The following is a 24972-nucleotide window of genomic DNA, read 5'->3' on the forward strand; positions in this document are numbered from 1 at the left end:
GTGAATATGAAAAGAAGGAAAGATGAAAGGGGAAGGGAGTTAGAATTGTTACAACCAGGAAGAAGTATAGGTTGGATATATTTTAACTAGCCTGTTGTCAAATAATTGAGTCAGCTGGATACAATTATAATTTTGGATAGATTGTTGGAGTGAAATTTATTTTAAAATCAAATAAAAGGCTCTCAAATATTATTAGAAAAAAATGTTTTTGCAACATATCTACACACCTCTAAAGCTTGTTAGAGAGAAAAGGTATGAAACCTTGGTTTGGTTAAACTACAATAAAGCAAAGCTTTTAATTAAAGAAGAATTTAATATAAAAACCTTTAAAAAGTAGGAGCAATAACTAAATTTAATCAAATAATACCTATAACAATCAACTTTTTATATCATATCAAAAATATTATTTCAAAGCTGAAAAGATTTTTAAGTTCATGTGTAAAAACAGCTGAAACCTTGCAAGCAATATAAGATCCAAAGGGTTTGCACTTCCTAACAAAGTGTTCACATAAAACAGCTATCAAATACCCTACAGCAAAAATTGTCATATAAAAAGTACATATGTTTTATATCCAAAAATCTAGCAAATATCTAACCAAGAAAAAAAAAATTCATCAATAGGTACTAAAAAGGTGTAATGTTTTGAATGAATAACTCTTACAATTGATACTCTCCTCTTTCAATCTTAATCCTATGCTACCTAATTTCTCTCCCAGTAAGCTTCTCCAATATACCTATAATACCTTTCCTTACCCCTAGTAGAATATTGTATCTCAATTTCTTTGTTGGTTTAAAGATAGATAGATAGAAAGACATATGATGACAAATTGTAATAATCATATGATGATATTTATGCTATTGCTCAGACAGTATCTTTAATAATCAAAAATAAACTGAAACATTTATTTACTTATTAAAATGTTTTTGACAGTCTTCTATTCTTTTGCCTTTCAAATAAAAATAAAATGCTTGTAGAGGCAAAGGCTGTAGATTTAAAAAAAAAAGGATTGGTCATAAAATTGGTAAGCAAAGAGAACTATGTTTGTTTTACCACTGGCATAGGATAAAAATTACACCATCATAGTTTAAATTATGCATTAATTAATACTGTGGTACACCCCAAATTATAAGAAGACCAAGATAAGTATATTGTTTAATTTTATAGAGCATCTTTACTATCGGACACCCTGTGTTGTCTACAGCCATCAAAATGAAAAAAATAAGAATAGTGCAATTACACAGTTGGACACCCTGTATTGTGAGTAGCCAACAGAATAATGAATTTATAAATAGTGCATCTATACTGGTATACACCCATTATTATGATTAGTTGATAACTAGTGAACACCCTGTATAATTATGTGTAGCCACCAGAATAATGAAATTGTTAATGTAATCAGTAGGTGCATTATGTATGTAGATTAGAGTGTTTCAATCTTGTGGAATTTTAGAAATAAGGGGGGAGGCGGAAGTGACACTTTTTGAAACCAAAACTAAAAGTCAAAGGTACTCAACTAAATAGAGAGTTACAGCTCTGAGATTTGACGTGGCAGTTGCTTTTAAGAGGTATAATATGGAACTGTGAAGAAACGGCGGCGGAACCGCTACTCCTGCCGAAAACCGCTGTTTTCGTCGATTTTTTTTCGCCTTTTCTCTCCAAATATAAGGAACGACAGGAAAGTGGAAGGCTGAAAATGCAGTAAAAGAGAAGTGTGGTTTACTAGAAGTATGATGCCGTTCAATATATTTGCACTTGACACTTTTTATATGAAAAAATAAGGGAAATTTTTATTAAAAAATTATCTAATATAGCGAGAAAAGATAAAAATAAATTTCGGTGGGAGCGGCGGTTCCACTGCCGTTTCTTAACAGTTCCATATTGTACCTCTATATAGCAACTACCATGTGAAATCTCAAAGCTGTAACTCTTTATTTAGTTGAGTTCCTTTGACTTTCAGTTTTGGTTTCAAAAAGTGTCACTTCCGCCCCCTCCCTTTATTATTGTATAAAATACATCAAATTGATTAGATCAAGTAACTAAAAATTAATATCCTTTAATATAAAGTAATAAGCTTTTTTTGTCTGTAGCGAAGGATCTCGCTAACTGCTAAACCCACATGGTTCTTCTTTACAGTGAAGCCTCTTATAGGCTCTGAGAGGGTTTTAGGCTATTTAATTTTTTTTCAAATAAGTCTGGGTATGGTTTTAAGCTATTTTTGTGCCCTCCGAATATAAGCCCCTAGATGCTAGGGGCACTGCCGCTAGTGTTTCAAAAGTTATTTTATAGTAGTTAAAAAAATTCACAACTTGTAGTCACTTAGCAAAAATTTATAAAATAAATTTTGTTCAGCTGAGAATTCAATTTCAATAAGTCTCCTACAAACATTTACAAATCTAACATTTCATATAACATTAATTCATAAGGTCATATTAAGGTGCTTTAACTCTAAACTATTTTATTTATTGACTACTGGACCCCCGTCATCTATTAAACATATTTCTGCTGGGATCTATTAACCATTACTTAACCTAACCTGACCCACCCTAACTTTAAAGCATCAAATATGTTTTATTTATAGGTTTCTGATCCAGATGCCATATCATAAGAGTGAAACCATTCATATTTGTATCTACTGCACATTTAAGTATAATAATACGAATTTTGACTCGCTCTAAAGTATATGATTTATTTTTTGTCTCATTACTGCCACATATCTTGGCACCAAGGGGGAAACAAACACTTAGTTTTATATTATATGCCAAATTACTTTTACTTTTTTTCCAGAAAAAAAACTTACTTAGGTGTTATTATTTATGTTTTTATTGGGGTAAAAATGTACGAAAAATGGGATGTATCACTGTTTTAATGGTGAATCATGTAGTTTAATAAATGAAAATTATTAGCAAAACAATTTGTACCTAGGTATATTTATTAAAGACTTTGACAAAAATGGAAAAATAATAATATATGTCATCTAATGAAAATTAAATTTTAAAAAAAGTTTCGAGTGAAAGAAGTTTGGTAATCCTTTAACCCATCTCTATTTTCTTACTTAGCGGCCAAGCCCAGTAAGTAAATCAGTAGCGATCTCTAGCAGAACTATTTTGGTATTTCTTTTCTAGGGGCGATTTCTTTTGGAAGGGTGGTGGTACTATCCCCCAAAATAGGACCTATGAGTAGCTACATTGTAAAGGAGAACAAATCGGTTCAGACAGACAGACACACATACACAGATCTCTTGCTTTGTTTTAAGAATAAAAATTTAGTTTTTTTTTCTAATCTCTTTAGGCCTACAATCTAATGCATTATTACTAAAGTGTATGCTCATATCAGTAGTTTATTTATTTTAAAGGTCTATTGGTAGAAATTACTAAATTAACTATTCTTTGTTCCAATTCCTAGGTGTAATGTAAAGGAAATTTTGCCCTAATGTCTACCTATCTATATACATATTACATACAGCTAAATTCAAGATGCAATATTGCTTATGTGCTATGTCAAAAATACTTTAAAAATCAAAAGTATCAAAACTTATATTTCTTTTTTGGCAGCCTTTACTAAGAAACAAGGTGTTTAATTTTTGAAGCATGGAAGATTCAATGAGTTAAATTATATCTACTTACAATAGTTTTACAAAACGAGGGTTTTACATTGAAAAGAATGGTTTTAGTGAGTGTGTGTGTTGTGTAGCCATTGTTTCCTAGTTTTTGGACCTAAGTAGTCATGGAGTAGGCGGAGACATTTTTATATACCCAGAAATATAGAAAAAGAATGGTACATGATGAAAATATGCTTTAGTGGCTCTAACTGTAAATATCCATCTTTCTATCCCCTGTTTCATACTTAGCAAGGATTTCAAGGTGAGAAGAGAATATTCAATTCAGAATTAAGCAATTTCCAACATGGGTAATTTGTACAACAAGGATTACAACATCTATAAAAGTGTAGCTTAATAACCAGAAAGTCTGACTAATGAACTTTGATAAAAAACAACGCATCTAATATCTAACATTTTTAGAAGCTTCAACTACATAATAAAATTATCTTAAAACTACTGAAATACAGGCGGCATAATATTTATATTTTGTTAAATGACAAAACTCTCATGTAGTTTTTCTGAATATAAAATGGCTACGCTTTCTAAATTGTACAGGAATCATCCCAACACCGGTGTCCTGGATAGAAAACAGGTTTTTTTTGACATACGTCTCACAAGACCTATGTAGTCATGACCGGGAGACAATGACGGTTCAGTACATGACTTTCGTTAAATCACAGCTGATCATTTTTGTAGATTTTTTTGAAAATTACTTTTTTATCCAAATTTTCATAGTTTTTCCCAAAAAAATCTCAATTTTCTCACATTTGCTGCTTAGTTAGCCTAAATTTACGCAAGAAAAGTATAATAAGTAACAGCTGTACTGAAGATTGTGCTATCACCTATAACAAGATCTTTCAGAATCAATGAAATAAGATTTGTAGTCTAGAAATTGAGTAAGAGTTAATTATTTTGAATTAATGTTCAACAATAAATTTGCACGTCAGAACTGCTTCTAGCCTCCATAGGCTTTCACCTGGCTTTAACATGATTCAATCTATCTGACTTTGCCTTTGACTCCACAACATAAAGTTATTGCCCTCAAATTTCACTAAAACATTATCTCCTATCAATCCACATGTTAAACTTCTTGTTTAAAGATGTTAAAGTTACCGTCCCTGTCCTTCAACTTTAACAAGTATGCCTCATAATACTTTCCACTAAACAGGGTACCTCTCTCCACCCTGGTATAGCCAGACCTCTATTCTAGCCGGCTGACATGTTTCACCCAGCCTATAAATCTTGATGGAAGTCAGTTTAGAATTCTGACCTTGTTTGTTAATCAAAATTCCACACACTTTTGACTCTTTCTTTATGGCACTTGTTTGCTATTGAACTTGTGGCTTGACTTTTGCCATATAAAGGGATAACCTCAAGATTTAGAATAAACTTTCAAGTATTCTTTCTTTTTACTTCCTTTGGTTTCCTATGAACCAACTACTGTCATGAGAGATCTTTCCATGAATGAAAGCCAAGACATCTAGCCATGCATCTAGCTACATGGTCATTAAGACTCCCTTGCCTTAGTTACTTCAGCTAAGAGCTCATATCCTCTCATTCTCTATTACTCAGAAATTCACCATGGTTTCCGCCTACTCTGCTGATTGAAAGTCAGGTGGGTCTATGATTCCAAATTTAACACCACTTGATAGACAAACTGCCCTTTATTTTTGCTTTGCTAATCCTACATGTTGGTCTTCCTGTTCAACGCCTTCCTAGGTCCCTTTACTACTGATAGCTTTTAGAAAGGGTAGTATTGATCTGCTTAGGACAAAGAACTTGCCTGTGTTTATTTTCAAATTGGATTTTAAAGTCGCCATTGGAAATCACACTTGAATAAAATCCAGTTATGATCATGTAACCAGCATTCACATTCACTCTAGTAATAAGCTACTATTATTTTCTTCAAGCTATGAGCCAAGTGTTTTCCTGTCAGTTAGCTGCTCTTACACTATCTTGAATACACTATCTTGCAAATTATTCATCCAGCTTAGAATCCAATATGTATCTAATTTAGGGATGGGAATCCGTCGAATTTTTGGGCCGGATTCGGATTCCGGATTCTGAAGGAATCCGTCAAAAAAAGTGACGGATTCTTGCGGATTCCGGATTCTTATTTTTGGCGGATTCCGGATTCGGATTCCGGATTCTAGCAGTATTTTAAAAGGCCGTCCGTCACAGAGGGATAGCTTTTTTCGTTAATTTATCACTATGTTACTTGGTTGAAGCCTTGATTTGTTTAAAGTGTTGACTTCCAGCATAACTAAAACATTTACATCACATTAGTAATTATTAAAATTTGTTATGTAGAAATTTTTTTTTTTGATCTTTGCCTTCAAACAGAGAAAGTTGTAAGAAAAAAGACGGTAATTTTAGCCTACCAATTTAGAATCCGGAATCCGCTATAAAAAACGGATTCCGGGGATCCGGATTCGGATTCCAAAATTGGCCGAAAATTGGGCGGATTCCGGATTCGGATTCCGGATTTGGATTCCCATCACTAGTATCTATAATCATTCTGTAGGTTCACCTATGTAAAACCTTCCATGGTTCTCACTATGACATTTAATCAGTAGTAAAGACAAGCAGTGTGTACAAAAGGCAGAGACTCAATCAAGACCAGCTATAGACTGGTCTTTACACGGATTCCAAGTTCATGTCAAACACTTACAAGTGATAATCCCACTTGTTAAAAATATTAACCTTCTACTAAGCTCTTTTGAACCAAGGACTGGTTGTATATTTAATTGTAGCCTGGTAAATATGGTAATATAGGACTTTAAACATGGCAACTGTGGTTGTGGATATATATGTTATACTCCAAGCAGATATTGTTTTGATGTTGAGACATCAAATCAGCCAGGAACCAATATTGAGCATGATAACTTGTTAATATTTCAAAGAAACTTGTTTTAAAAATATAATGTCATGAGGCATGCAACAGGGACATGAAATATTTTTTTAAATATTAATTACAAGAGTTGTTTAGACATCAATTCAAATATTTACTTCAAATAACTCTTATTTCATTTCTAGACTACAAATCTTAGATTATTCAAGATTCTTAAAGATTTTGTTATTAATGATAACACAGTCCTTAGTTCAGCTGTATTTATTATACTTTTCTTGTGTAAATTTAAGTTAACTAAGCTGCAAATGTGAGAAAATTGTGATTTTTGAAGGAAAACTATGAAAATTTGGGTATAAAAGTAATTTTCAAAAAAAGCCACAAAAATGATCAGCTGTGATTTAACGAAAGTCATGAACTGAACCGTCATTGTCTCCTGGTCATGACTATATAGGTCTTGTGAGACGTATGTCAAAAAAACCTGTTTACTTTCCAGGACACCGGTGCCAAGTTTGATAGGATAATACTACCATGCCTAAATTAATGTAAGAGCTATCCTCTATGGATCATTTATTTTATGGAGAGTGGTTATTTGAAATTTTAGCGAGAATTGTATAAAATTATTCCTTGTTCAACTTTATCAACTCAACGACAGCATTCAATAGAATTTCAAACATTCAACTTTTGGGGATTTTCAACTTTTAATATTAGCGCAGCTACTCCTTAATCGTAATTTACTAATTGCGTCGCCCCTAGCCTCTAGAGGAAAAGAGGAGGTCAGGAAGATAGCCTAAAACCATTCAAGATATAAATAAAGCTTCATTAAAAAATTTACCTAACTAATTCTTAAATAAAGGGGGGGGTTTTTAATGCAACCATCTCGTAATCAATGTATAAATGGCACTTAGAATTCGAATTTCGACCTCAAATTTTGCATGAGTAATCCTTGGTAGGTCTATTTTCCCTAAATCGAACAAAAAGTTGGAAAAGTAACGGCTGGCAGCTGGCGGCTCAGCCGTTTAGCCGTTTTTTGCCTAATTTCAGGGCAAATTCATCATTAATTACGTAGGAATCAATTTTTTAAAACATATTTTTGGTTTAATTCATGTTAAATGATAGCAATAACCATTTTTAAAATTTCTTGTACCAGCTGCTAAACGGCTAGAACCGGCTGAAAACGGCTGGGAGCTGCCAAGAGTATGAATAGTTGATAGGGCATATGACATGTCTAGGGGTAGGTTTTTATGGTTGCTGAGCTCAAAAATACTACCAAAAATAGTGGCAGCTAAATCATATGGCAGCTGGGTAACGGCCGCTGCTGAGCTGGGAGCTGCCAAAAGTTGAATGTGTAGATAGGGCTTGTGACATGTCTAGGGGTAGGTTTTTATGGTTGCTGAGCTCAAAAATGCTACCAAAAATAGTGGCAGCCCATCAATATGGCAGCTGGGTAACAGCTGCAGCTCAGCTGGTAGCGGCCAAGAGTAGAATGGGTAGATAGGGCTTGTGACATGTCTAGGGGTAGGTTTTTATGGGTGCTGAGCTCAAAAATGCTATCAAAAATAGTGGCAGCTCATCCATATGGCAGCTGGGTAACGGCCGCTGCTCAGCTGGGAGCAGCCAAGAGTAGAATGAGTAGATAGGGCTTTTGACGTGTCTAGGGGTAGGTTTTTAGGGGTGCTGAGCTCATAAATACTATCAAAAATAGTGGCGGCCCATCCACATGGCAGCTGGGTAAAAGCTACAGCTCAGCTGGGAGCGGCCAAGAGTAGAATGAGTACATAGCGCCTGTGAGGTGTCTAGGGATAGGTTTTATTGGGTGCTGAGCTCAAAAATACTACCAAAAATAGTGGCCGCCTATCAATATGGCAGCTGGGTAACAGCTGCAGCTCAGCTGGTAGCGGCCAAGAGTAGAATGGGTAGATAGGGCTTGTGACATGTCTAGGGGTAGGTTTTTATGGGTGCTGAGCTCAAAAATGCTATCAAAAATAGTGGCGGCCCATTCACATGGCAGCTGGGTAAAAGCTACAGCTCAGCTGGGAGCGGCCAAGAGTAGAATGAGTTCATAGGGCTTGTGACGTGTTTAGGGGTAGGTTTTCATGGGTGCTGAGCTCAAAAATACTACTAAAAAAAGTGGCCGCCCATCCATATTGCAGCTGGGTAACAGCTAAGCTTAGCAGTAAGCCGTTATTTAAGACTCATTGACTATTGGGACTATTGAAGGATAACCAAATATTGAATATTTCAGTATAAATACACTATTGTCATTTTATATTATTAATAACAACACCTTATCAATATTGATTTAGTTGTAAAACGGCTGAAATTGGCTGAGAACAGTTACCAACAGATAAAAGTAAACAAGTAAAGACATAGCTTGTGATGTGTCAAAGAGGTGTAAGTTTTTATAGGTGCCAAGCTCATTAATACTCCCAAAAATAAAAAAGCCCATCCAAATGGCAGCATGGTAAGGGCTGCTGCTCAGCTGTAGCTGTTACCCAGCTGCCATATGGACAGGCCCGAACTTTTATTGGTAGTATTTTAGAGCTCAACACCCATAAAAACCTACCCCTAGACACGTCACATGCTATGTACTTTTGGCTATTGTTAGCTTTTCTCAGCCGTTTTTTGGTAGTTTTCAGCTCTTGAAACAGTGAAATCTAGTAATTAAAAAGAGTTATTAGTAATATATCCATGAAAAAAGGTAGGGTAGTGCGGGGTTAATGCAGTCATCGGGTCAATTCCGGTCAAACGACCAACTTTTTTAAAACCGTTTTTTAACGGTGTTCTAAACGTTTGCGAGAGATCTTCAGAAAAGCAAAGTTGCAGTTTATTGCCTATACTTTCATTTCTTACTTTAGCAAATTTTTGTCAGATCACTCCTATGATTTTTTTGCCCTCAAAAAGTTGCAAAAAATTTGCAAAAAAATTTTTTCAAAATAGGCCATGTTCAATCTAAAATTGTGAAAAAAATGGTAAGTCCTATCGACCCCCGTGTTTTTGTAAAATGAAAGATATGACATTCATTTATCGTTTGCAATTGGAGGCGTTGTTCTAACTTGATTTTTTCATAATTTTTTTTCGTCTAAAAAAAATGGTCTATTCCGGTCACTTTTTTAACTTTTTTTTATTACTGTATTTATAACTGTATAATACCTTAATGTTTTATTTAGGTGATCTGGAAGCATAAACAACCTAAATGCATGACCTAAGCTTTAATCATTGCCTTGCCTGTTGTGTGATGTAAATTACTAGTCATTTTACTGCTTGTATTATGTCATGTTTTGTTGCCTAAGCTTTTCAATTTGTAAAGACATTAAAATTTTTTCAGACACATTTTTATAGTAATAGGAAGAGTATATCACCCAAAGGAACGCCTTAAATATTTTCCTGAAGATGTATCAGCTGCATTGGCTCATGTAAGAAGGGGTATGTCTATTAGAAAGACTGCTAGAAGATTTAAAATTCCATATGAAACCCTTGCATCTTTTTCGTATAAGAAGGTGTTCGAGATTTTTGCGCGGTTTGGATTTTTTATGTCAAATCGGCTAGGATTAAGCTAGAAAGGTGTTTAAGTTGTCTATAGAAAGACCTTTGCATGTCCTAACAAAAACTCCCCAGGATATGGGTTCTATCTCCAAGATTTAGAGTACATATTCAAGATTTTGCATTTTCAAAATTCCTGTTGCATAAAATGTGTTGAAATATTAGAGTTAGACCCCATATCATTTCAAGTTAATTGTCAGGCATGTAATTTTGCATCTTTAGACACCTTAACCACCCTTGTAGGTCAATCCTAGCCAATTTGAGACAAGATAAAATGTATCAAAAACTGCTGTCAAAACTGGCAGGATTTTTAAAATTAAAAATTTTTTGAGAAAAAATCACTTTTTTCAAGAAATTCCAAGACATGCGAATCAGAAATTGCCTCTAATTTATGTATAAAGCTTAAAAAAACCTAATCATAAAATAAAAAGTATGATTTTTTTTTAAAAGTTTGCATGAAAAAAATTGATGTTTTTTTTGCGATTTTACCGACTTTTTTATAATGGGGAAAATGTGGTCAAAAAATTGTCTGATCTGCATGCGACTAGTACTGTTAGAAAGCTAATGACCTCAGCTTTCTACTCATAGTTTAAAATGTTAAAAAAAAATATTTTAAGGGGGTGTTCTACCCCCCCAAAGTCAACTGACCGAAATAGCCCCACCGGTGGGGTTATTCCGGTATAGGCCAACCGCCGCCCTTTAAACCGATTTTTGACCGACTTCTAGTTGCGAGATCTTAATGGGACCAAGACAGGCTTCTTCGTTATTGCCATATCGTTCATTTGCACTCTTAAAAACCGGGAAAAGTTTTTGGGAAGTATGTTTTTTTTAAGTTGAAGCAAAAAATTGACCGGAATTACCCCGCACTACCCTAAAATGTTAATAGGGAGAAGTTTAATTCCACTGAAATAATAAATTTTTTAAGCCTCAAAAAACAGATGAGCTGTGGCCATTACCCAGCTGCCATATAGAAGGAACGGCACTAATTTATGTGCTCAGCGTCCATTAAAACCTACCCCTAGACACATCAGAAGCCCTATCTACTCATCTACTTTTGGCCGCTCCCAGCTGAGCTGCAGCTGTTACCCAGCTGCCATATGGATGGGCGGCCACTATTTTTGGTAGTATTTTTGAGCTAAGCAACCATACAAACCTACCCCTTGACACGTCACAAGCCTTATCAACTTATTCTACTCTTGGCCGCTCCAAGGTGAGCTGCGGCCATTACCCAGCTGCCATATGGATGGGTGGCCACTATTTTTGGTAGTAGTATTGAGCTCAGCACCCATAAAAACCTACCCCTTGACACGTCACAAGCCCTATCTACTCATTCTAATCTTGTCCGCTCCCAGCTGAGCTGCAGCTGTTACACAGCTGCCATATGGATGGGCTGCCACTACTTTTGGTAGCATTTTTGAGTTTAGCACCCCTAAAAACCTACCCCTAGACATGTCACAAGCCCTATGTACTCATTCTACTCTTGGCCGCTCCAAGGTGAGCTGCAGCTGTTACCCAGCTGCCATATGGATGGTCGGCCACTATTTTTGGTAGTATTTTTGAGCTTAGCACCCCTAAAAACCTACCCCTAGACACGTCACAAGCCCTATCTACACATTCAACTCTTGGCAGCTCCCAGCTCAGCAGCGGCCGTTACCCAGCTGCCATATGATTGAGCTGCCACTATTTTTGGTAGTGTTTTTGAGCTCAGCACCCATAAAAACCTACCATTAGACACGTTACAAGCCCTATCTACTCATTCTACTCTTGGCCGCTACCAGCTGAGCTGCAGCTGTTACCCAGCTGCCATATGGATGGGCTGTCACTATTTTTGTTAGCATTTTTGAGCTCAGCAACCATAAAAACCTACCCCTAGACATGTCACATGCCCTATAAACTCTTCATACTCTTGGCGGCTCCCAGCCGTTTTCAGCCGGTTCTAGCCGTTTAGCAGCTGGTACTAGAAATTTTAAAAATGGTTATTGCTATCATTTAACATGAATTAAACCAAAAATCTGTTTTTAAAAGTTGATTCCTACGTAATTAATGATGAATTTGCCCTGAAAATAAGCAAAAAACGGCTAAACGGCTGAGCCGCCAGCTGCCAGCCGTTACTTTTCCAACTTTTTGTTCGATTTAGGGAAAATAGACCTACCAAGGATTACTCATGCAAAATTTGAGATCGAAATTCGAATTCTAAGTGCCATTTATACATTGATTACGAGATGGTTGCATTAAAAACCCCCCCCTTTTTTGAGATATTTAGCTCCAGACAAAAAAACCCTTAATACTTATATTATATGAAACTAGTTGCTTGATTAAGTAATACAGGATTAAAATACCGAGTTGATTATATTTTAGTTTTACAAAATATTCTTTTTTAATAACTGCACTGTTAATGGATAAATTTATCCTTGTTTTAAATCAACCTGGTTAGCATACTAAATCAAATGTTCTGCCAAAGTCAAACTAACATTAAGTCATATACTAATTTATGGTCATCGTAACTTTTCCATTATGTAAAGTGATAATATTACATCCAAAGCAAAAATTTGATGAAGGGGATATGGAACACGAAGAAAATATTACTTTGTCCCCTAATATTGTCAGTATATATATCTAATTTATTTACATTTTGTAATTTTGCATGTCAAAGTACGAAACATCAAAAAAAAATACAACACATCATAGCTTACAATCTTTAATAGAATAAAAATAAAAGAATTAAATTTCTCAAAAGTGTTACAAACTGACTGACTGGCGGACGGTTGGATGGACAGACAAGGCGAATAATAGAGTATCATAGACAGACAAGGAGAATAATATAGTAGCTTCGGTAGAAAAAAGAACCTTATTTAAAATTAAACAAGAAAAAAAGAGAGTAATTTTTTATAAATATCATAATTCATAACTCAATACAAATTAATGGTACCCAAATTTAATAAATAGCACCCAAAGTTAATGAAGAATCCTACCTGGCAATGTTCCAGTTTTCCAAGGGCAGCTGAGTGGGATCCCATTAATTCATCATACCTTAATATTTCAAATATTTAGTTTCAACATTTTACTTTGATACTTATAACAACTTTGTTTTAGGCAATGCTTATGGATGTAATAGGATCTTGGACAAAATAGCCTCGGACAAATAGCCTTAGAACATAATAGCCACAGGACATTTACTCAAGAAAAATAGCCTCAACTGTTAATACTTAAATGGTTTAGTAGAATTTCGTGGATTTTACAAAAAGTGTTTGGTAGATTTTTACAATTTTTAGGTAACATGGAACTTATCAATTGGTCAGTTCGTTCATCCAGTAAGTGGAGGTGATGGGGTTAAGGGGGTGGAAGGGGGAAATCGATATTTTAGCCCGCTGCGTGTTTCACTTTTTAGAGAACAAGAAAATCTGGCGAAAGATCCAAGTAATAATATTTTCATTGCAATACTTCTCTTTTAATTAAATACAAAAAAATAGTTTTATGAGAAAAGAAAGAATTCGAAATAAGACAAGCATTTAAATATCTACGAACTAGATAGTATTAAGAGAAAGAAAAAAAATTAAAGTTAATTAAGACAATGAAAGAAAGATTTTATTTTATCACGCATTGTATAATATTTCAATAATTTCTTTGCCTATTTATCTGTGCATTGTTTAGCATCGTTATACAGATAGGAGTAGTTATAAATTAACTTCGCTACCTAGTAAAAATCCTTATTAGAAAGATGAACAAAAACTTATTTGTGAAATTTTACCTTCTGTTAACCATAGCATATTCCTCTTTAACAGACTCATACTTGCGCAGTAGAGTACTGTACATTATAGACAAGCTTTCCCCTGGTCCTGAGTCACGTGATAGTAGTTCTTGTTGTTCCCGTCGCAGCTCTGACATCTCTTTTCTATCCTCTTCAAGATATCTAAAATAGAAAAAAATTTAGATACTAGAATAAAATAAAATAAATCTTCCATCTACAATTGAAAAATTACTGAAAACCTATTTCTTATGGTATTTTTTTGAGGGTTTTTTAATGTCAAACTTTGGGTAAGATGTAAAAAGACATATTTCAGAAAATCTGATTTTCTCCTAAAACTTTTCATTTATCAGCTTATACCAACAACGAAATCAATTCGGGGGAAAATCACGAAACCTATACATAAATTTCAGCTGTCGTTTGGGGGCTGCACTTAATAGAATTGACGATTTTTTTGTCTCTCCCCAAATATCATTTTAGGTTTAATTTGCTTGTTGGCTATACCTAATTTCTACTTTTAAGTATTAAAATTAAAAAAATTATATCAAATATTACCTTCTAAGGCTTTTGACTTCTTGGTCCAATCTTTGATTTTCTAGAACTCCTTCATTGTAACGTGTTCTTAAGGTTTCAGCTTCCTAAAATATTACAACTTCGTGATCTTGTTGTTATTATTATAGTAATGAATTATCTTATGAAAAAACTTCACTTTACCATATAATAATAGCCGATAAAACCAGGGATCCAGAGGGATAAGCTATATCCGATAAATTGATGTACATCCACAATGATAAATATAAACAAAATTAGCCCTTCTGTAGATTATAATTAGTGGTTGAAACGTTTGGACACTCAAATTAATGAATCACCCCTTCAAAATTCAGTATCTAGAGTTGTTAGTCCAACGAATAAGAAAATATTATAATAGAAAATAGTTAACTTACCTTTCTGTAATATTCTACATCTTTTAAGGCTTGGTCCACTTTCTTAAGGCTATCATTCTGTTGCCTAAAGTAGTTTTAAAAATATATGAAAGGTGAAAAAATATTAGTTAATAATGTTTTTCATTTTCTCTACCAGCAAACGTAGCCATACATGTAGCGCATCCGCTCGTCGTCAGGAAGGCAGGGGTGTATATTCTACATGGGATCCCCGGCTCAGGGGGGGGAAAAAAAATAAAAAATAAGTGGTTGGAGGGGAAAAAAATGTAAAAATTAAGAAAACTGAAAACATTTTTTCCATTTCCTCCCCCTCCTTGGTGAAAAAAACTAAAAAAATGTGTGGTAGGAGGGATAAAATAAATAAAATATAGAGTTGTTAAACTACTTTTCCATTTTCCCCCCTTCTTGGTGAGAAAAAACTAGGGGGGGAAAAAAAATTAAAAAATTTTTAGCCGGGGAAAAAAAAAAATCTTGTGCAGAATATACACCCCTGCAGGAAGGTGATAAGTTCAAACCTCATAACTAACGACGTAAAAATCTTTGCTTCTGCTTTAGTTAGGCAGAAAGTGGTGATTGGCTCCCTTTGGTTATTCTGGGTAGTTTGACCTGACTTTAAAATGTCATGTTATTGTTTGTAGCCCAAATTCTCTAAAGTTAGGCTTTAGATGCATAAGGAAATTGGGTCATAGACAGCAACCTCGCTCGTATCAGGTAATTGACGAAGTTATCATAGTAAAATGAAAAACTTACTTTCTGGCCATTTGTAGCTGTTGTATTAACTTCTCTGGACTTTTATCTATATCTCCAGACCTTAAAAAATTCAATTATAAACAATGAACTAAAAAAACGTTTTAAGATTAAGTTTAGATTATTCTAATAAACAACTCAAACTGCTTCTGTCGTGGGGGTTATTTGGTAAGAGATTAAAAAAAGGAAGGTGTTATATTTATAACAGTGACACTTAGAAATAAAGAGTTACAAGAGTTAGTGCTATTTTTTTGGTAAATAAAGTAAGATTTGTTCCTGTTAAGTTATATGTAACTTTCAAAAATGTCTAATTCTAACACCCACCCACTAACAACCAGCCCCAACCCCCTCTAGGGTGTAAAACTTGTTACCTATTTGAAGAAGAGGTAGAGAGGACCAATGTTTTATCACCAGAAGCAGCTATACTGTGACTGCGGGACAAGGTTGAACTGGCACCTGCAGTAGTTTAAGGGGTTAATAATAACAGAAAATAATACTGAAATTACTTTATAATATAAGCTTTATATGTTTCATTGGAGGCAAAGAGAAGAAAAATAATCATGTCCTTTCACAAAACAAAAACATTTTTTTGTTTGGTACAAAAATTAAATTAATGCTTTTGACCTATCATTCTTGATTATGACATTCTTTTGCGTTGAAATAAAATAATATAAGGTATAGCTTAACATGTGCATTAAATTCCGTATATCATCACATCTGCGTGGTGGTACATATTCACAAAAAATCACACTAGCAAAAAATTTTGAAGGGAAGTTTATTAATGATGAAAGTTAAGCACAGTTGAGAGAGCAGTTTGTGCTATTATATTATGCACTTGTAATAATTCAATCATATGACTTGTGCAGAAATGAATGGACACCAAAGCTAAAATCTGAGGGACTTATAATAATGGATATAAAACATACATTGATATTATGACAATTTAGTCAATTTAGGTTGCTAACATGGACATTACTTATTGGTTAGTTCAATCATCCAGTAGGAAAGTAGGGGATGGGGTAAGTGGGGTGGATTAGAGGGGTCGTAATTTTGGCCAGATCCAAATAATAATAAATCAATTTCTATAATAACTTTCATTTACTTCCAATCTTTAAAAAAAATACTAAAATTAATCTAAGACATTAGCTTTGCAATTAATAGTAATTAAGGCTGACAAATGCAAAATAATTTGGAGATTTAGATTAATGGCTTTTAATCCTTCACTGCTTTAGATACTAAATCTACTAATTCATCTACAGTTATATACTTATGAGAATATGTTAGCAAACCAAAAAAAAACAAGGATGAAAACATCCATAGACAATCAAACGCATGAACTATATTAAGTCTCTTACTTCTACAGCGTCCTGGAAGAACAGAAAAACTAATCTTCACAAGAAATCTTTAAATCCTATCTCACATAGCCATGAAAATTCAATTTCTCCCACAAAAACTCCCTCCCCCCTCCCATCTCTTTCACGGCGTTATAAGAGGATAGATAGAGATTATGAGTTAAAGAGAAGATTCTTAATAGTCAGTAAAATATTTTATCTCTGATAGCAGAAACACTGACAAATTGTCAGTGGCCTAAGCTCCCCCTGTGGAGTGAAAACGGCTTGTTACTGTTACTGTTTACATTTCTATTTCTAATTCTACTTTATGTAGGTATGTGTGTTGTGTTTAAAATAAAATTAGCAGTAAATTTATATGCTTAAAAAACTATGTTTAACAAAAATATTGTTATTTCAAACTTAAAATTATAAAAGTTTATTCTGTAAATACACTTAATTAATACTTTTAAATGATTGAAAGCTAATGTTTAATTTGTCTTAAGATTTCTATTCAATGGTTTATAGTAATAAGTGTTATATGTTCTTTTTCCATCAATTTATTTTATTTCCTGAAAAAAAAGAGATTAAGGACTGTCTTAATTGTCCAAGTCTCTATAGTTATATAAATACATTATCTAAATATATCATTATGTAAAATAAGGGATAGGAATAAGGATTGCAAAAGAAAATATCAGCTCATAATCTAATAAAACCCGCAAGAAAAAATCAGTATATTCTCAAATATAAAGAATCAAGAATGAAAGGGAACCAAAGGGGGTGGGGTGGGGGTTTAATGCAACCATCTCGTAATTATTGAGCAAATGGCACTTAGAATGCGAATTTCCATCTGAAATCTTACATGAGTAATCCTTGGTAGGTCTATTATCCCTAAATCGAACAAAAAGTTGGAAAAGTTACGGCCAACGGCTGGCGGCTCAGCCGTTTTGCTCACTGATTACGAGATAGTTGCATTAACCCCCCCCCCCCTTTTCTTTCATTGTCTTCTATCAATATTCTTTACTGTGTAGGTAATCCTTATTCCTATCTAATATACAACTCGACAAGAGACAGAAAACAGTATACACAGCAATTGTTTATAATCTACATGTTTATATTTATACTTTATTATTGTATTAGAAACCTTTTTTCCTCCTAGGTCGACATTTTCCGTCAGATACTGTACGCTTTACAGTTACAACTAAATTTGGCAACTTTTGACATGTCATAATTAGAAACGGGTGCGGGTATTCTCATCAACTGTAAATGTTTGTCCGTCCATTCATCCGTCAGTGTATTAGCCTACTAACCCTACTATCTAAGTATCAAAATATCGTCTTTAAAAAAAACAATGTGTCCGCTCGTCCGTCGGTCGAACGTGCCTGTCCGTCCGGATGAAGCTCCCTAACTATAGAACCGATTTGGCTCTGCACTCATTTTTACGGCGAAGTTCCTAGGGGCTAGAACGAAGCCAAAATATCCCTAACAAATAAAAAAAAGCTAGAAAAAAGAAAAGCGAGGTCAGTCCGTCCATCCGTATAGATCTTTATATCTCGCTAAAACATGAACCAATTAGGCGTCCAAGTGGCGCTGGCTGATCATCATATTATATTATATAATATTATGGTCTTAATATCCGTAAGTCAATCAATAATAATTTTATAAAATAATTTCTATTATGGCTTCGAAACCGGTTATATCCGCTGGTTTAGAGCCGGTTTTCTGCCACACTGAAAAATCATGTATAACATCATATGACAGACAACTTTCTACAAATATTTAAACAAAACTTATAAAATTAATAGCAGTGTTGTTGGCTTAGGCCGTCGGCCTCTCGGGGTAACATAACTGGTTTTAATTTTATTACTTTTCATTTTAATATCCGCGGAAAGCTGGATAAAATAGGATAAATATCTATTCCTACCTGTTTTAGCCAAAACAGGGACAGTGTCCGAATTAGTTCTATGATGAGATGAGGTATCTATGGAGGCTTGAGGAGAGGCGGACAAAGTCAAGTGACGATATGCTCCGTCTCTTTCCTAAACAAATTATTTATCAATTAATATCATATGGGACACCATGAAATCAGGGGGGAGAAAATGGGGGATATATTAATGTATATTGTACAATGTAATCCCTAAAATTTCCCCTCTGTAAAAGGGACTATGCACGAACGAGAGCAAGAGATTCTAAGCATCTTCAAGCAGTGATTCTAAATATTTTTTTGTGAATATACTAGGGTTATGTTTGATAAATAACCAAAAAAATTGGGTTTCATCATGGTTTTCATGAAAAAAAACTTTGAAAGGGGGAGGTCATTTTCTAGTAAATTCCGTAAAGGTGTGTGTGTTATAAGGCCTAAAAATAGTAGTAGAACGATAAGGTGCTCTATATATTTGTATTCCCTATTGAATAGAACAATAGGGAGCACCTTATCGTTCTACTACTATTTTTAGGCCTTATAACACACACACCTTTACACACTTTTACGGAATTTACTAGAAAATGACCTCCCCCTTTTTTTATGAAATATCAACAAATGTTTTGTTGAGTTCAACGGTTCAAAAAAATAACACGCAAAAACATAAAAATTAGCTGTAAATTACGAAAATACACTAATAAACTGTTTACAATAATATAAGTTACCGTCCCTTTTCTAAAATAACATTTTTCATAGAAAAAGTTTACTTTTATGTCACAGCATGTTGAACTCAACAAAACAGTTGATGATATATAGCGAGGAAATGCCTAACATTTCAAGGTTTTCTTTTATAAAGTTGAAAGTATTTTTTTAAAATTTATATAACGATATTAAACATAAAATCATAGTATATTCACCAAAAAACATTTAGAATCACTGCTGGAAGGTGCTTGGAATCACTTGCTCTTCTTCGTGCATACTCCTCTTTAGAAGTTTAGATAATAGGTTGAACAAAAAAAATCAGGGTTTCATTAGTAAGCCAACAAATGAGAGAACGTTATAATAAATCTTTGGGTTAAGTCTAATACCTTCCCTCCCCCCCTATATATGCTGCTGCAAGTACACAAGTTATTTTGTAGAAGGTTTGTTGGTAAAGCATTTGTTGTGTGATTAGAGTCTTTATCATGCACACAAAGACATAAAGCATTCAAATACGATTTTAAGTTATCATTTCAATTATTAGAAACAGACTATGATGGTATTGAAATTTCCTTCCTTTTACCTGTGATATTCGTCGCATATCCTTCTTCAGCATATCTCGTTCGTGGGTTACAAGCTAAAAATAGAGTTTATATTACATCTCTTAAATTGTTACCTACCTAGTTATTTATCGCATCGTATTATAGACAGTTTTCTGCAAATTATAAAAAAAAACGTTGGGCTAATTTGTGTTTCGTGGCTAAGAGCGATGAATTCTATTGCATCTATTTTATTGACACGAGTTTTAATGATAAAATTTGATCTATTAGGTATATATAAGAGGTAGGTTTCTGGTAGAATCCGTTAAGGTGTTTGTTTTAAGGCTTAAATATAGTAGTAGAACAATAATATTCACTAAATATATCATATGTATTTCTTATTGAAAAGAACTATACCTAGACAAATTTTTTTTTTAAAGTTAACATTTTATATCGTTCTACTACTGTTTTTTAACTTAAAATACATAACCTTTACGGATTTTACCAGAAACCTACCCCTCTCTTTAATTAAAAACATTCTTAAGAATTAAAATGCAACACTAATGCAATATACCTATAAGATATTTCTTTCTTAATATAAACATTTTTTATATCAATGAATAAATAGATACCTTTAGTTGAGCCTTTAAAAGAGTCAGGTTGCTCTGTTGATAGTCAAACTCGTCACTTCTATACAAATAAGATACATGAAAACATAAAACTTACACTCATTTTTCCATCCCTATAACCGTTACTAGAAACCACGCACCTAGAGGCTTTTAATGAACTTGTGGTTGTAGAGTGGGGGTTTAAGGGGAAGGTTACCATGATACCATCACTCTTTTAAAAGAAATTGTCCCTGGAAAAAAATACTCCCCGTCCAACTTTTTTTCTTTTTCTTTTAAAAGTAAAATTGAAAAATAGGTGGGGGTCGACTTCCCTCCCCTACCTCAAGTGCACCTAGAGGCCTCCTAAGGGCATAGCTGCTATTATCTAATTAAGCGATATTATTACAGTTTTAAAGAAATTTTATATTGGCTATTTGGCTGCCACCTAAAGAAATAGTCCACGAAAAAAAAACTTGAGCGCTCTACATTAATTCTAATATTAACATATTTTGAGATACTGAAATCAGTCTTTATATTCTTCAACGTGTATTTTTATTGAAAAGTGAGAAAACACAACATATAGAGTGTTGTAAAATAACAATTTAATCTCATCTAACAGCTCATAAAAATGCTTCTGTCTGAGTAAAAAAAAAACATGTTACTCTTTTGGAAAGGGAAATACATTTAATTTAGTGAAACAAACACAATTTTAAAATGAATAAAAAATTTTAAAATTGATGATCCAGCTACGTTATAATCACTGTATATCCGTATGTACGGTGTATTTTACAATGTACACTCAGCGTAGTGAGTATATTCAATATCTCCTATAAAGGACTTATTTGATTGTAGTTCTGCAGTTTGAATCTTTTCTACAACAACCAACTCTTTGAATACACGACCTTTGTCTGGAAGTTATCACTATACAGGGTAGTGAGTTGTGCCTGTTTTAGGCCAAGGTATTTCCCCCACCTACTACTATTTATGTCGAGCATCTAAGTAGAAACCCTTTTTAGCATCTCTAATTAAGACCAGGGTGTTGGTCCATGAATCGAACCCATCACCTTCAATTAAATTTGACAGTCGCTCGTTAAAATAACGAAATACCGGATGTGCCAGTTACAATGAATGTAATATTAGCATCTAAATACAGGGTGGTAACAAAAAATATTAAAACTAACCTCATAGGAGACATGGGAGCAGAAGAGTAGACGGCATCTTGATTATCTGACAGCATTATCTCTCTATCACTCCACTCCCCACCACCTCTTCCTCCTCCCCGATCTCTATCACCACTATCCCAGTCACCTCCGCCCCTACCTCCTCTATCCCTATCCCCACCATCCCACTCCCCTCCACCACGTTGGTCAGCCCATTCTGCCCGCTCGGCACGCGCATTTTCCCAGTCAGAGCGGTCAGATTGTACCGGCCCACGGTCACCCCACTCTCCGCGGTCGGGAGGACCTCGGCCTCCTTGTTCCCAGTCTCTTGAGTTACCTAAAAGTCAGATAAATCAACAAAGAATCTAAATTTATTTTTATATTATGAGTAGGGTTAGATACCATTTAACCAAACGAAGATATCTTTAGACAATAAACAATTGATATAGTGTATATTGTATCTTCTATGTACATACCCAATGATAAATAAAATTATTGGTTAAAAAGTTAGGACACTACAAGTTTAAAACTCACCATTTAAATTCAAAAGAAATTAATTTTTTTTTCTTTAGGTTCAATGTATAAAAAACCGAGGTCGTCATAAAACTTTTGTTACCAGTGGTGTAATATATTTTGGTCTAATATCCCCTACACCAGCATAAACGTGAATTTTAAAAGAAAAAAAAGCACACTATATTCAAAACACCTACTAGTTATACTTTCTCGTGCTTGACGATAAAACAGCCTTATAAAATTGTGTAAAATTCTGCCAATGATCCCTAGCTTGTTTATATTTAGGAAGAAATATTTTGATCAACGCACCACTGTGTTCTCATTTTTGTTTTAAAAACTTATAACTGAAGCTTGTTTTCATATAAAATAAAAGCCAGATATTATCAACTTAACTTAAATAATGATTTGGTCAAATTTTGATATATTTAACATACGAAGCAGACTGAAAAACTGATATCAATACTTAGATATGTGTATTATACTATGATGGATGTTGTGATAAATAATTTAATGATTATTTATAGGTTTTGATAACAAGCAAGATCTCTAACAAACCAGTCTGTAGGCAAGAGGACGACGTGACTATGAGGACTCTTTCCTACCAAGCATAGTTGATAATGATAACAAGTTAATTATGTTGCTTGAATTAAATATATTCTCATGTTATGTTTCATGTAAATAAGATTCTATTAATTTGGCTTTTGTTCATTGCAGATTACTAAAATTTAAATATTTTGTATATGTGGGTATCCAAATTGATTAAATCCTGTTACATGTTTTAGACTAATGTAAACATGTCATTTTATGTGCTAGTGTTTAGTGCCTCCATAGCTGCGCTTCTACTTAAGGTAAATTTAACAGTGGAGACATTCCAATTATTCTGGTCCCGAAAGCTAAATAAATACATTCTATTAATTTGGCTTTTGTTCATTGCAGATTACTAAAATTTAAATATTTTGTATATGTGGGTATCCAAATTGATTAAATCCTGTTACATGTTTTAGACTAATGTAAACATGTCATTTTATGTGCTAGTGTTTAGTGCCTCCATAGCTGCGCTTCTACTTAAGGTAAATTTAACAGTGGAGACATTCCAATTATTCTGGTCCCGAAAGCTAAATAAATACATTCTATCATTTGTTTGCTTAAAATCTGTTTGCTGGGGAAGGCATTCCCTCATACTCTTACTTTTGTCATCCCACGCCTGATATAGCAGCAATAGGTATTATTCTTAACATATCTAGTTTAATGCGGCGGCGTCGAACCCGAAACTTCTCCGAAAGCCTATCTTAAAATACGCCAATGTCGCGGGTTAAACTTTACTTACCTGCATCCCATTCTCTGCCACTGCCACCACTAGTATCTCCCATTTTAATAAACAGTTTTAAAACTTTTCATCTGCAATAACGAAACATAAAAATAAGATAAAATCAAAAATAAAATAGATAACAGACTTAATATCATATGAGGTTTAATTCCTTGAACCGACTAGCTGACAACTGACTCCCCCTCTCCCCCTTGATTCTAACCCCTCGGAGCACTAAAAGTAACTGTGGGGCTCTTCTAATATAGCTTTAGTTAAGCTTTATAAAACGTCTTTGAAAATCTAATTTTGGCTAAAGTTATATATCCTTCTAACGTTAAAGTATCTTCAAATATGTTACTACTTTCTGATTTTTTAAAACAAATTTAAATACATAGGTAGGTACATAAAACTAAAATAGAATTTGAAAAATATAAATGAATCTCTGTAACTTAAAATCTAGTAAAAAATTATTAAATGAAACTAAAATAATACCATAAATAAGTAAAAATAACTTAATAATAAGGCAGAATAATTTAAGTACAACATTGGCAATTATTTTTTTTAATGGCACAAGCAAATAATAGAAAAATAAATTGTCTTTTACAATTTCTATCTATTATAATCTTATTACTACAAATACAATATCTAGACTAAACTCCACTTTAACGGGATGCTATAAGGGAAACAGGGATAGTTCAATGAAAGATAAATCTATTAATTCGAACTTATTATAATTCTTTATAAATTGGAAGGAAGATTAATCGATCTCCAAGTGAGCTATCATAATTTCCCTAATTGCGTGTAAGGCCAAGCAAAATTGGTGCTAACCCATCCTCTGATTTGGGAGTCCTTTATTTTTTAGTTATTATAGAAATCATTTTGTACTTCAGTATTGGGAAGTATTGTAACATAAAGCCAGAGTGGCTTTTAAAAAGACTAAATTCAGAAATTGGATTATTTGTTTGCTAACTACCACTAGTCTACTAAATTTTGGGATGAGGTGTAGTTAAAGGTAAAATGTTCCTGGAATCAATTATCTTCAAAAATCTATGAACTGTAGAAGTTGCTAGGGGCCAAACGGCTGATTGTATACCTACATTAAATTCGCACATAATTCTAAATGACAAAGGAAGGCCTACAAATAGTCTGGAATAACTATTACTCAATAATGCATAGTTATCTCGCAGTTATCATAAATGTGCAAAAAATACTTCCCTGTGCATCATTAATGGATTTAGGCTACTCCAGATTATTTATAAGCCTTCTTATTCAGCTCTTAACGATGTGCGGGCATAACCAGCTTTTTAAGTCGCTTGGTAGCTAGCAGCATTAAAACTTAAAAGATTTTTTGTAGATATTCGATTCTAAGAAGAACATTTAACCGTGAACTGCACCAGATACAAAGAGAGGGGTAGGTTTCTGGTAAAATCCGTAAAGGTTATGTGTCATAAGTTAAAAACAGTAGTAAAACGATA

General features: G+C 33.8%; 1 protein-coding gene across 4 annotated transcripts in view; it reads right to left on the minus strand.

Annotated features, from left to right (window-relative positions):
* Positions 1 to 24907, minus strand: part of LOC145328366 (uncharacterized) — a 151958-nt gene extending 127051 nt beyond the window's left edge. Inside the window, exons 1-12 of one of the 4 annotated variants that reach the window (XM_080171995.1) lie at positions 23519 to 24890; positions 21700 to 22015; positions 20543 to 20600; positions 19955 to 20008; positions 18676 to 18790; positions 17896 to 17952; positions 15795 to 15879; positions 15427 to 15486; positions 14680 to 14743; positions 14291 to 14373; positions 13739 to 13900; positions 12963 to 13020 (exon numbers count right to left, since the gene is read on the minus strand). In XM_080171995.1, coding sequence (XP_080028121.1) covers positions 12963 to 13020; positions 13739 to 13900; positions 14291 to 14373; positions 14680 to 14743; positions 15427 to 15486; positions 15795 to 15879; positions 17896 to 17952; positions 18676 to 18790; positions 19955 to 20008; positions 20543 to 20600; positions 21700 to 22015; positions 23519 to 23561 — 1155 coding nt within the window. In that variant the 5' untranslated portion in view covers positions 23562 to 24890. Of the gene's footprint in view, positions 1 to 12962; positions 13021 to 13738; positions 13901 to 14290; positions 14374 to 14679; positions 14744 to 15426; positions 15487 to 15794; positions 15880 to 17895; positions 17953 to 18675; positions 18791 to 19954; positions 20009 to 20542; positions 20601 to 21699; positions 22016 to 23518 lie in introns of all 4 variants that reach the window. The other 3 variants (XM_080171997.1, XM_080171993.1, XM_080171994.1) reach the window with 3 other exon arrangements.
* Positions 24908 to 24972: the final 65 nt, after the last annotated feature.

Source organism: Acartia tonsa, chromosome 9 (genome assembly GCF_053477335.1).
Source record: "Acartia tonsa isolate MP-2025a chromosome 9, ASM5347733v1, whole genome shotgun sequence".
Lineage (NCBI taxonomy): Eukaryota > Metazoa > Arthropoda > Copepoda > Calanoida > Acartiidae > Acartia > Acartia tonsa.